At 37.5% G+C, this 14,000-nt stretch overlaps 1 protein-coding gene across 1 annotated transcript in view; it reads left to right on the forward strand.

Moving 5' to 3' along the window:
• SIM2 (SIM bHLH transcription factor 2) overlaps nucleotides 1-14,000 on the forward strand; it is a 72,689-nt gene that overhangs the window by 33,752 nt on the left and 24,937 nt on the right. The window contains exons 3-5 of the mRNA XM_060770351.2: nucleotides 1,073-1,162; nucleotides 7,376-7,484; nucleotides 13,352-13,437. Coding sequence (XP_060626334.2) covers nucleotides 1,073-1,162; nucleotides 7,376-7,484; nucleotides 13,352-13,437 — 285 coding nt within the window. The remainder of the gene's footprint in view (nucleotides 1-1,072; nucleotides 1,163-7,375; nucleotides 7,485-13,351; nucleotides 13,438-14,000) is intronic.

Raw genomic sequence — 14,000 nt, forward strand, 5'->3', positions numbered from 1 at the left:
GTTCCCACAGTTCCTAACAGCTGGCAAGCTGACTTGGATTTCTGGCAGTTGAAGTCCAAAACACCTGGAGGCCCAAAGGTTGGGAACCACTGCTCTAGTTCGATCAGAGACTTTTTAAATGGAGGTTGGACCTGGTACTGAGGTTTTCTGCCACGTTCCCTAAAGTGCTTCTCAACTGACTAATAGTGCAACTTGGGCTTCAAACAAATATTTTTACCTGTCTTAGTATTTTACATTCATATCTGATTAATGGTGCTTCCCTATAATTTTAGTAATTTTAGTAATTTTAGAAGCTCCTTCTACCAAATATATATTTCCGAGATTGATAAGGATTTTAATACTGTAACACATAATCTGATCATGTCTGAAACCAAATTTCATTTATTTAAGCAGTACTTACTAAAAGGTGCTCAGAATTCACATTTCATGTTGTATATTCATATTTATCTTTTTGGTGGGAATAAGTGATATTAGGTCCCAGATAATTAACATATAATAGATCAAAGTAGCATGTTTCAGTGTTACACGTGGTGTGGAAGGTTGTTTTAAATTTCTCGAAATTTCGTTCTTATAGTTTGTGAAGTTATGGTTTCATGTTCTTTTTATTTCCCTTATAAGTTTCAAACAAGGCACTTGTCAGATAATCCTTAGCTCGCAATGCCATAATAAAAAAAGTCAGAAGAATTTAAAACAGTGCTCAAGAAGTCATTAACATTGCCCAAGATGTCATTAAAAATGTAAATAGTGATAAGCTATTTTGGCCGATGACTTGGGATTGGTTTCCCCCCTAAGAGCCACATAACTCAGGATTTGTGCTAAGTACTAAAATAACCCATATCAACATGAGATTGTTAGCTTAAGTGCTGCTGCTGTAAAACTACCATATGTAAGAGGAGAATGAGTCAGAATTAACTTTTTTTATAGTGTGTGCACAATAGTCTTCATCAGGTCAATATGGGTAATATCCTTTTAATATATGTTCTTCTGTAGGGGGAAATTAAAACTTCTCTCAAGTAACTTGACTATAAATTGTAAGTGGCAAATTTTTACTCAATGTCTTTCTCTCTTACAGACTCTGGATGGGTTTGTTTTTGTGGTAGCATCTGATGGCAAAATAATGTATATCTCAGAAACAGCTTCTGTCCATCTAGGTTTATCTCAGGTAGGAACACGTTTTTGTCCTTTTATTGAATGCTGGATGTTGGTGGCATATGGTGATATAATTTTGCTCGTGATATAAAGTTTCCCCTTTAATTGGTTTTAGATAGTTGAGGTTTTTTGAAGAGTTAAATAAATTTGTCATTATATATAAATTGCTTTAATTTTTCCTTATTACTTATACTACATGTTCAGAAACTAAAATTGTCATCCACAAAAATGTGCTAATCCAGGCACGCTTGGAAACTATGCGTTGTGGTTCATTCACCATAGATATAGCCAAAAGCTATCAATTTCCATCTAGGTGCTTTTGCAACTGGCCAGAACAGAAATGGTAATATCATGGAAAAAATAGATATTCAAGTCTTTGTTTTGAACTGTGTGCAGTAATGTTAGTTGCTGTGAAAATAGTGGAAACCTGAGTTTTATAGTGAAGGTGCCTTAAGAAAAAAAAGGTAGATTTATGAGTGTTCACATGGAATTCAGGGTAATTTTTCCTGAGTTTTGCCAGCCTCGTGGACTTTTCAGTAAAGTGTTTTATATGCTTATGGCAGAACTCATAAAACTGGGTTTACTACTGTTCTGGTCAGGAGTGAGTGCATTGGGTTTTAAGGCATGCTACATTTGTTCTTTTAAAGGTAATGATAGTTGTGATCCAAAACACAATTTCAAACAGATCCGTTTGAAGTCTTACTTTCAAGGACATATGCTTAAAATGTGAGCATAAAAATCCTGAAAGGTGATGTCATTTAATCCAACATATTAATTTATAAATCATCACAGCAATTCATAATGGTCAAATTATGAAGAATGAATATCATAGCATTTATAGCATCTTAATTACTTTTGTGTCTTCCCACTGTCATAGGGCCCTTCCACACAGCCTTGTATCACAGAATAGCAAGGCAGAAAATCCCACATTATCTGAGTATGGACTCAGATAACCCAGTTCAAAGCAGATATTGTGAGATTTTCTGCCGATATTCTGGGATATAGGGCTGTGTGGAAGGGCCCATAGATACACACACATATTTAATTGTGCAAAATACATTTGTTTGTGTAATGTACAGTAAAGTGTACGCTCATTTTCATGTGTGGGTTGGCTCTTGAAGAATGATCTCAAACTAGCTTTAAAGCTTGTGGTGGGTCGGTATTAGTCATCTCCATTTGCAGGCTTCCTGGCATTGCTTGAATTGAGGTCTATTCCTTTCTGTAATACATGTTACTCTTAAATCTATTTGCTCTATCTGCAGTGTACTTGTTCTTTTTTCTGGGGTTATTGATAGTTAAGTGGATTTTTTTTCAGGGTCTCTGAATAGGCTTTTCAAGATCCCTCTGTAATAATACTTGCTACATGGTGTGGTACCATGTTTACCATTTGCTTTTCAGGCAGTCCCCAAATTACAAACACATCACTTACATATGACCCATAGTTAAGAATGGGGGTGAGACAACATGAAGTAAAAGAAATCTACCCTTTGGAAAGGAAATTCACTCCTGAAAGAGTTATTATGGGGAAAGACGTCTCTTCTGAAGCTTTATCACCAATGCGTTGATGTCCAGAATCACTGGGTTGTTGTGAGATTTCCGGGCTGTATGGCCACGTCCCAGAAGCATTCTCTCCTTAGAACGAATGCTTTTGGAACATTTATTGCCCATCCTTGTTTCCATAACAAGCCACTTTTTTCAATATCCAATTATCACAGGGACAGAAAGTGAGGTGAAATCTTTCGAACAGACAGCAAAACAAACACTACAGAGGTGTTCACCCTTTCCTATGCTTTCCAAAGCACTCCCTCTCTCTCTTCATATATATATATACACTTAAAAATTTACCTGTTCGAACTTACATACAAGTTCAACTTAAGAATAAACCTACAGAACCTATTTTGTGAGTAACTTGGGGACTGCCTGTACATCGTTCACTTTCAATTATGTATTCATATATCCAGGAGTCTTTCTAAAATACAGAAGCCCCATTTAATGTATGCTGTCATTTTTGATGCGATAAATTATTCAATGAGATCACAATCACAAAAAAGGCCTTTCAGTATTGTAATGTGTGGATTTAACAACTACTCAGGCACATGTTCTATCTGAGGAGTCATAATGAACACAAAGACAAAACCTGTCTTATTTGTAACCTGGGGACTGCCTGCACTTATGTTTCAGGATCCATCATCATCACACACAATTCCCCATTTCTAGCCATGCTAGCAGATTTCTCTTTTTTTGTGCTTAAAAGAAATGGTTTGCTCAAGTGACATCTGTTTTTCTCTGAGAACCATTAGATGAAATCTGACACCATCAGAATGAATAAATGAATTTGTATTGGGAGATGGGGTAGAAAGGGAGGTTGTGGAGACTATTGCTAAAGGAAAATCAGAACCATTGTGGTGACTGCAGCTGATCCTGAAAGGCAGGCATAGCAAAGAGGTATGTGAGTGCTAAAAGTACTCTCGAACAACTGCTGCCTATTTTGGTCTCCAAGGGAAATAAACCCCACACTTTTTCTGCAGGCCAGTGCAGGCAGAGAAGGGATTCTATACATGCGGTGTCTTGTTAAAAACCTAATGTATGACCTGTTCCCCTCCTACCACTCCCTCGACTCTTTCTGTCTCCAGTTTCTATCACATTATTTTCTCCTTTAGTTCTTCATACTATCTTTCTCGTTCTGCTATGTGTGCCTTACTAAAATGTTTCAATATGCAAACTGTGTTTTGTTTGCACCACTCTTTTGGGGCGCTTTACCAAGCAATCATTGTGTCTCTCACATACAGCATTTAATGGAAGATGGCTCAGCTGATTTTTTTTTTCATGCTTACATTTTCTTCCAATTCTGCCTTTCTTCTTTCCACAAAAATCTGTTTAGTGAGGGAAGGGAGTATCCCTATCTGCAGTGGGAAATCAATGCAGGAGTGAAGATTCCATATAGTTTTGCCTCTTTACATCTGTCAGAGCTGCTTTGAATGTGATTTTCCTGCTTCTTGGCAGGAGGTCGGACTGGATGACCCACGAGGTCTATTCCAACTCTATGATTTTATGAGAGCTATGTGTATGTAATTATTTTTTCTCTCTGGAGGAATATATATAGATCCAAACTGATGTTACTCCTTGTGCTCATGTGGGTGCGCTACCTTTGCCTAGACATCACTTGTCAAACCAAAACAAGGCCCACCAAAAAGGGTAGAATTTCACCCATAGTTACTTTGCAATCTTCATGTAGTTTTAAGACAGAGGAAAGATTATATTTGTGCCGTCGCGCCTGGGGGCTATAACTCTTAGTGAAAGAGGCATGGACGTGGCATCTTTCCCCAGGGGATTGCTTCTTGCCCTCCTATAGGAAACTGGAACTCCCAAAGACCAAAACACAATAAATGGTATTTATTGTTCACAATGAGTTATCTTTCTCAGGCATAAGCTTGATGTTTCAACAGGGATAAAGGAAATATACTTTACAATCTCTGAGCAAGGTAAGAGATATCTGGGATAGAAATTTCGGATGGGACAATATTTGCTGTATTTCAAAGAAAAACAGTAAACGAGCTATGTAATTGGAAAAGTAGGGTCAACAAAACAATATGGTATCAACAATAACATAGTAGTAATAATAATAATAATAATAATAATAATAATAATAATAATACTTCAATTACCTGTAAACATATGAGGGGGAAAATCAAAATATAAAATTAATGTAGATAGATAGATAGATAGATAGATAGATAGATAGGGATTGCAAAGAGGAAATACCTACATATCTGTAGGAGAGATTAACAAATATTTCAGAGGAAAATGTGGAATGGCTATGGTGTACATTTTTTCTTTTTTGAATTACGCTATTTTAATATTTATACTAGGAAGATTTTAATACTTTGTCTGAATGTTTAAATTTTGTTTATGTCTTATATTTAATGGTTTTAATTATTTTACATCAATGTTATATGTAGTAATTAGTTATTATGATTTCTTTGTGTTACTGTAAGTGGGCATTGAATTTTTGCCATTATGTTGTAAACCACCTTGAGTTCCCCCAGAAAGGCGGTGTATAAATACACCAAATAAATAAATCAATAAAATTAATAGATATTCCTGACTTGCAAGGGCTTCTCTCCCTCTCCTTTCCATTTTCAAAACATTCTAACTTGGGAGGAGATGCCCAACGAGCAAGGGAGGCTTTTGAAAATAAAACACACTGTTAAGGGAGGGGAAGATGAGAGAGAAATATATCATATATTGCAAGCAATGGCCTCCAGGTTCTGCTGCCCAGCTTGACCTTATTATAAGTCGAGGGAGGATTTTCCAGCCCAAAAAAGGGCTGAAAAACTTTGCTTATCTTAAAGTATATATGGTACTTTTCATTCTAATCTAGAGAAAGACAAAATGCCCTTTCTGAAACTCTAGCCAGTGCACTTATTGGTGAGGAATGCATTCAATTGCAGTGATATCTTGAGGGACTGTTCTTTGCCTATTCTGACATAGTCAAACCATATTGTTGGTGTATTCATTATTATTGTGTGCCTTCATATAAATTTCTACTTATGACAACTCTAAGAAGCCCTATCCCTGAGGTTTCTTGGTAGGATTTGTTCATAGAGGGCCTTCGTTTCCTTCTTCTGAGGCTGGGAGAATATAACTTTCCCAAGGTCACCCAGTAGGTTTCCATGACTGAGCAGTGATTTGAATCCCTGCCTCCCAAAGTCATAGTCAAACATTCAAATCTCTACACCACATTGGCTCCATGGGCTTTATTATGTCCAAAGTGTGGGTTTGTGTGAGTCCTGAACTGTGGTTTGTAATCTTGATTTGAAAAACTTATTAAAACCACCCTTTATTTATAATAAACTATATGCACATAACAGGAAGAGACGAGGGGTGTGTGTATAGGGAGGAATGTGAGCCTTTAGTTTCTCCTGCCTCTCAAAACTATGATTTGGGTGATGGATATGCAGAAATATTTTCTAAAGCCTGGATTGGTAATAACATTCCTCCAGATGTTGAATTGAAGCTCCCAAGAGCCAACTGTCAGATATCATAGGAGTTGCAGTCCAGAAACACCTGGTAGGTCACCACTGCTCACCCCTAATGTATGAATTCATCCTTATAGATACATTTGCACGTTTACTCTAACAGCCAGGACTGTCTGTGACATTTTGAAAAAGCCCACGTCTGTTCAAGAGTGGATAAGCATATACATTGTTATTTTCTTTCTAAAAATTCCCTTTCCCATCAAATAGCTTCAACCAGAGCATGTTTTGAATTCTGATTTCTTATTAAACTATGGATACTAGAAGATCTGTTCTCTCACTGTATTTTCATTTCCTCTGGCAACAGCCTTGTAAGAGGGGAAGAACCAGAAATGGCTAAAGAAGTACACGGAATAGTTTTTAAATTTAAAGATGGCTTTTGGGGCTATAATTGGTGTAGACACAGATTATGGTCTTTGGGCCTTGCATTTTGAAGCTGGGTGGCAGTTCTTTTATCTGTAGATTGTAGTATTTTGGTGAGCTACTTGTGGTCCTGGCAAATCTTGTGAATGGTAGTAATGCAATGTGTGAATATTTAGAACAGGGGTTCCCAACCTTTTTTTGATCAGAGAACATTTGACCAGGGACCACTCTCCAACATTAGTACCAAAAAGGTTACAAATCAGTTTCTGGTCAACTTTAGATTCAGTTTCATTTTGGGGGGTGCTGATTCAGAAAATTACATTGGATGGACCACATTAGCTCTAGTATCTGATACAGAACATATGCTATTCAGTAGTTGCCATCTGCTCAATCACAGAAAACCATATGTAATAATCTAGAGCTGATGTGGTAGTAGTAATCTGTCATGGATACTCAGCCTCTCTCCTCCTGACATCCCCGCTGCGTCAGCACTATAAGAGAGTTTCGTGAGACCAGTAGCTCTTGTTGCTGCATGGTTTTGAGGCAGCGCTGTACTAATGGTGAGGCCGTGGACCATATTTTTGTTCTTGAGGACCACTGGCAGTCCACAGACCACAGGTTGGGAACCAACAAATACTGCGCACTGCTCTACTCATAGAACTGGAAGAGGCCACAAGAGCCATTCAGTCCAACCCCCTTCATTTGTATACTGCTGTCAGAGCTCATGAAACTGGGAGAGATATAACTTTTAAAATCAATAAACGAATATCTAAATAATTGTATTTAAAAAGAAAAATGATGTGTTGAATTGTTTATCTTCTTCACAGGTGGAACTCACTGGTAATAGTATTTACGAGTACATACACCCATCAGACCATGATGAAATGACAGCAGTGCTAACAGCTCACCAGCCTCTTCATCCTCATCTTTTGCAAGGTACTTCCATGAGATGTGACAGTGCACACATACATGTGGTGATAGATGCAGGACTGACTCCAGTATGCTTAATGTTTCATTTGCTGAAATTAAGTAACATAAAGCAGGTACATAGCCAAGAAATATTATACTGATATACCATCGTTCTATATCATAAAAATGCTATTCATGTTTTACATAAAGCTCGTTGTGCTATTTAGTTCAGTGTTGGAGAATCAATGAGTATTCTTTTGGACTATAATCCATCATTTCTGGTTTTAGGAATTCAGTGTGAAATGGGGTCCAAACACAAGCAGAGGCCTCCAAGTTTCCCAAACTTGACCTAGTTGAAGTGCATTTTTAGATTTTGCATTTGATTTATAGGCCACGTGTATCAACTTTAAAAGAACTTTGTTATGCAGAACTATGATTTACATAGTATCAAGTTGTAAAATGCTTCATGACTATTTACTAACCACCACCAAACAAAACATCCTGAGGCTTTGTGTGATCTTTGTTCAAAACACATGAAAGATGGGAGACAACAAAAACATGATTTCATTTTATCACCCCAGGGATGAATCTTGGTTGCATGAAAGCTAAATATAATTTCACAGAAGTAGCTAAAGAACCTTATTTAGTAGTCATGTGAAATGTAAGAGAACAAATACAAGTTCGTTACATAAAGTGGTAAATGCCTCCTTTTTATGTCATATAACAGAGCAAACCATTTACATGTAAGTAAAACACTTCATTTTAAAATCTTTTTTTGAAGTGTTATTTAAATTACTCACTTCCATTTCTTAGAAATGTTGCCTTTGAATTTTTAATAAATAGAAGTGAATAAATTAAATAACACATTTGATGAAAACAAATTGATGTTTTTAAAATGCATGGGCAATGGATCTATGAACATTTTTGTATTTACTAGGTTGATGTGTTATTTCATAACTGGCAGTTCAAATTGAGAGAGAGGGTTGATACGAAAACTGGAATCATGCTGATCCATAATTTTGACTAATTGATAGTGCATGTGTATCAAGAGAAAAGGGGAAAACTGAAAGTACTCTTGAGTAGACTAGTGCGCAATATTTGTTTCATTTGTTTCATTCGGGTATTTGTTTTGTACCATCCTTTTGGAAGGCATGAAACAAAAGACCCATTTTTGGATGAAACAAACGGTGAAACAAAAGAGAAAGTTGCACAGTTCCTGTTTCTTTGTTCGGTTTTCTGGACGCATGGCTTTCCTCACGCGGCCCAGGGAGTTCTTCCATCAGAGGAGGTAGTGTTTGGGCCAACCAGACCCCAAGAAAACAGTGATGTCGCCAGATTATAGTTCTGTCCATATCCAGAGGAAGACATCTCAGAATCAGTGGGATCTTAAGCCCTGCCTTTAAGCTTGGGTGTCCTCTGCATATCCAGAGGGAAACCTCTCAGAATCAGTGGGATCTTAAGCCATGCCTTTAAACTTTTTTTTTTGTTTATTCGGACAAAAGAACAAAACAGCTCATTTGGCAAGTCTCCCGTTTTCAGAAGCAGCACTCAAAAACGAAAACGGGGCCATATGAATGAAACAAACCGAAATGGATAGCGATTCTATACAAATGCACAAGACTACTGTTTAGCACTATAACAATGCCTTTAACAGATTGTATCCACATTGAGATGAATTGATCCTTGATTTTAATTACATTATTATATTTTTAGCATTTTCCTGTGGTTTTTCTCAAAAACAGTAATGCTTGAGTAATTTCAATTGTGAATGGATGTTCAGTCATCACAAAATATTTACAGAATAAAACACTGCTTTATTCTGATCTTTGTGTTGTTCAGTGGTGTTTTCTTTATTTCTCACTATGGGATATTTTGCCTGAGTACTGACAACCCTTCTCAAGAACCCACAATTCGGTTATTAGATATAGAGTAAAAGACTATATTTTAAAATACCTGCATAAAAGATTAATTTGCATTGGAACAGTCTTTACAATCCAAGATCAGGAAGGCCTTGTGAGCTGGATTTGTGTGTGACTCTGCTTTCTCATCCTGCCCTGTTGCATGAACCTCTTTTTTCTTCAGTGCTGCAACTTCTGCTCTTTTGCAAAAATATTAGGGAGAACAATGTGATATACTGTATACCTAAACTATATACTATATAACTAGAATTGAAAGGTTATTCATTGTGTAAGAAAAAAAATACGTGACATACAACCATATAACTGTGGATAACAGTGAACCCTGTATTTTTACTATATTTATTTATTTATTTACTTCCCTTGTATACCGCTCTTCTCAGCCAACGGCGACTCAGAGCGGTTAACAACCAGTATCAACAATATAGTACAAAATCATTAGTCATTTAAAACAGTAAGATCAATCAATTAACATCAGGACATCAATACAGGAAAACAACAATCCATCACGTCTCATCAATAGAATCAGCATCCGATCTCGTTGTCCATTAATCCATATTCCAGTAATCACTCAATTGCACTGCTTAGTTGAAAGCCTGTTCGAAGAGCCAGGTCTTCACTCTCTTCCTGAATGCCAATAAGGAGGGGGCCGATCTAATGTCTGTAGGAAGGGCATTCCACAACCGGGGGGGGGGGGCACTACTGAGAAGGCCCTGTCTCTCGTCCCCGCCAGGCGTGCTTGTGAAGCTGGCAGGACCGAGAGCAGGGCCTCCCCAGACGATCTTAACGTCCTAACTGGTTCATAGGAGGAGATGCGTTCGGACAGATAGGTCGGGCCAGAACCGTTTAGGGCTTTAAAGGCTAAAGCCAGCACTTTGAATTGTGCCCAGTAGCAAATTGGCAGCCAGTGGAGCTGGCGCAACAGAGTTGTATGCTCCCTGAGTGCCGCTCCTGTTAACAACCTGGCTGCTGATCGTTGTATCAATTGAAGCTTCCGAGCAGTCTTCAGAGGCAACCCCACGTAGAGAGCGTTGCAGTAGTCTATACGGGATGTAACCAGAGCGTGGACTACCGTGGCCAAGTCAGACTTCCCAAGGTACTTGGGCAAAACACAAACTATAGAAAAGCACTAGAGGACCTAGAGAGCCCACAAAAATGTCTAGGCATGTGGGAAAGAATAACCATCAATAAGAGAGTCATACTGTATTTCATCCAGCGTAAATATAGTATGATGGACATCAGTTCACTCTTGATACCTACTTCCTAATATAAAAATTATATCAATTTTTCAGATAATCCATCAGAAACTAATTACATGATAATGAAGAACAGCATTCCTTAAGGAATAAACACACACAATATACACATATAATCCTATGCATCTATACATGCATGCATATTTATTTGAGTGTAAGCCCTGTTTAACTTAGTAAGGTATATGTCTGCTATAGTTCCAACAGTTACATCAGAGCCAGGAATCTAGATAGATCCTGTTGCACATCAACTCCCAGCTTTCCTCATAACATCCTGGCTATAATTGCTGAAAACTATAGAATCCACAAAAGTCCCTGAGCTACACCATGAGCTCCATGTTGTCAAGAAAATCAATCAATGCATTTGATTCCTTTGTTGCCTCACTACCTCATAAAGGCACCACAGCCCATCTGACCATGGAAGCTAAGCAGAATTGGCTCTGGTGAGTACTTGAATAGGAGACCACCCACAAATATCAGATGATGTAAGCTATGTGTTGGCGAAGGCTTTCATGGCGGAATCACTGGGTTGCTGTAATTTTTCCAAGCTGTATGGCCATGTTCCAGAAGCATTTTCTCCTGACATTTTGCCCACCTCTATGGCAGGCACCCTCAGAGTTTGTGATGATCCTCTGTAAGCTATATTTCAGAAGAAAGAACTGGCAAACCTATCAGTATTGATCGCCTACAAAAATCCTATGAAATTCATGGGGTCACCATAATTTGACACATGATTTGAAGACACATAGACATTTGCCTTCTTTCTTATATATAAGTGATGGTTTATGCTCTGGTATAGTACTGCACTGCAAATCTAAGTGTAAGTGTCACAGAGCCGTTGAGTTGAGTAAAGGAACAGCTGGATCCAAGTAACAGAATGAAATGAAGAGAAGAGACCAATGCTTGTTAAAAGGCACCAGAATTAACACAATGAAGGAGCAAACAATGGAACTCCAAGGAGATGGATTCTGAGCAAGGGCAAAAGAAACAAGATGATGCTCAGAGGAAACTCAGTAATTGACCAAGATCAAGACAATGGTCAAAGGAGTGTAAAGTTGTTTGCTTGTTTGTTTGTGTCAGAAGCGACTTGAGAAACTGCAAGTTGCTTCTGGTGTGAGAGAATTGGCTATCTTCAAGGACATTGCCCAGGGGATGCCCGGACATTTTACCATCCTGTGGGAGGTTTCTCTCATGTTCCCACATGGAAAGCTGGGGATAATGAACCGGAGTTCACCCCATCTTGCAGATTTGAACCACCAACCTTCAAGTCAGCAGTTCAGCCGACACAAGGGTTTTACCCATTGTGCCACTGAATATGAAGTATGAATAGGAGTATGAAGGTGACTCAGAACAAGTCTTAAGCCTCCCTCCCCCTCCCCCAAAAAAGACAAGAAAGAAAGACAGACAGACAGACAGACAGACAGACAGACAGAAAATACAACCAAGAATGAAAATCAGAAATAGAAAATGGGCCAGGTGAATGGTCTGCAGATGTAGAGGTGAAGAGTCTGTGTGGGCCTTAAAAGAAGAAAAGCAATGAGTTTATGGGCAACCTGTCTTCAGAAAACACACATTACAAGGCACAGATAAAATACTTAAAGTATCTGAAACTGGGAACGGAACTTGTGGCTGCTTCTGATAAAAGAAGAGGAAGAGTTTTTTTAGTTATTTATGTCAAAGATGTTTTGATTCTAGGATGCTTTTTGAGAACCCTAATGGTAGATATGTACAGATAGATATTCAAGGCATGAAAACATTAGCTGTGGAAATTTATACCCTGACATAAAACAACCTGGAACATTTTGATCTCTTATACATATATACATATTCATAGGTGATTGGAACTGAGTTATCTTGCCAACAGTAGATAGAAAATTGGAAATGGTTATCAACTGTGAACATAATAGATTCCCAATGTCTTGTTTTATTTTAAGAATAACATGGGCTTTAAAATATTTGGAAATTTAAATATGGCAATGCAAGGGACTCCATCTTATTCTCACATACAAATCATTCTCCAGGATTGACAGTCTTTAGTAGAATGGATTTCAAAGATGGAAGTTTTGTCTAAGTTATTCTCAGATCAGAATCCTGTATCTTTAATTTGTGCATTTTGCAGAACAAGGCCTCTTCCAATTATATGATATAATAATAATAATAATAATAATAATAATAATAATAATACTTTATTTGTATTCCACCCTATCTCCCAAAGGAGACTCAGGGTAGATTCCAACAAACAAACAAAAAAACAAAAAAACAAAAAAAACAAACATTCAGTGCCTCACCGCAAGTGCAAACATGAATACATTAACGGCCTACCCAATCCCAAAGTAAACCAAAATAATTTTGTCAGCAATAAAATGGAAAAATCCAGTTACCGTAAATTTCAGGATAGTTGCCAACATTATTTTATCATTTCATTCATTTCAAATGATTATTTATTAATTAAGATATTATTAGAATGCATTTTATTCAAACAAAGCAAAGGCAATATACAGCTAGCATGCAATTTTTTCACTCAACAAAAAACCCCAATAAAACAACAAAAATTATCTAAATGCTACCTTAGATTATTTTTAGAAATATGAATATTTTCTTTTCATTATCATATTTTCCTTTGTGGAGAGAAAACGTAGGGTTTAAATAATAATAATAATAATAATCTCAAAATGGCAAAACAAATAAGGAAAAGAATCTCAAAACATGTGTATGTTGTTTTCAGAGTATGAAATAGAAAGATCTTTTTTTCTGCGCATGAAATGTGTCTTGGCCAAGAGGAATGCAGGATTGACATGCAGTGGTTACAAGGTAAAGAGTTTATATTCACCATATTTGTAGAATAACAGGTTGTGACATTGAAATCTCACTCTCAAATATGAATTTTTATAGCAGTGGAGATGCCTGTCAGCTAATAATGGTAGGTTTGCTGCCTAGCAGTTTCAGTTAAAAGATGAGGATGAAAGACTTATGCATTACCTCTGAGAGAACCTGCCAGGGCCCATCCAGGCAGTACCTTTATCCCAGGAGCTTCTGCAGTAAACAGGAGGGTGTCCAGATGCCATTCCCTGTAAACACAGAAGCAATCACTACAAAAGGCAAAAATCATGAGATTTCCAGGTGCTAGAATATTGCGATTTTGAGACATATATGTGGATCTTCACATGTCTGCATGTTCCTGCTCTTAAACTCTTGGGATTTTTTAAATCTGGGTTTAAGACGTCTGTTCCTGATTGGTCAGTTTCTAAAAGGAAGGTGACACTAGAGTAGAAGGCAAAAACATTGTGTGCCAGAAACTTCATCAAATGTGTGGATGGCCAGGACAAAGAATGAAACTTTTGCAGTGATTTGCTGCAGTGATTCTCCACATATCC

This window comes from Anolis sagrei, chromosome 3 (genome assembly GCF_037176765.1).
Source record: "Anolis sagrei isolate rAnoSag1 chromosome 3, rAnoSag1.mat, whole genome shotgun sequence".
In the NCBI taxonomy this organism is placed as follows: Eukaryota; Metazoa; Chordata; class Lepidosauria; order Squamata; family Dactyloidae; genus Anolis; species Anolis sagrei.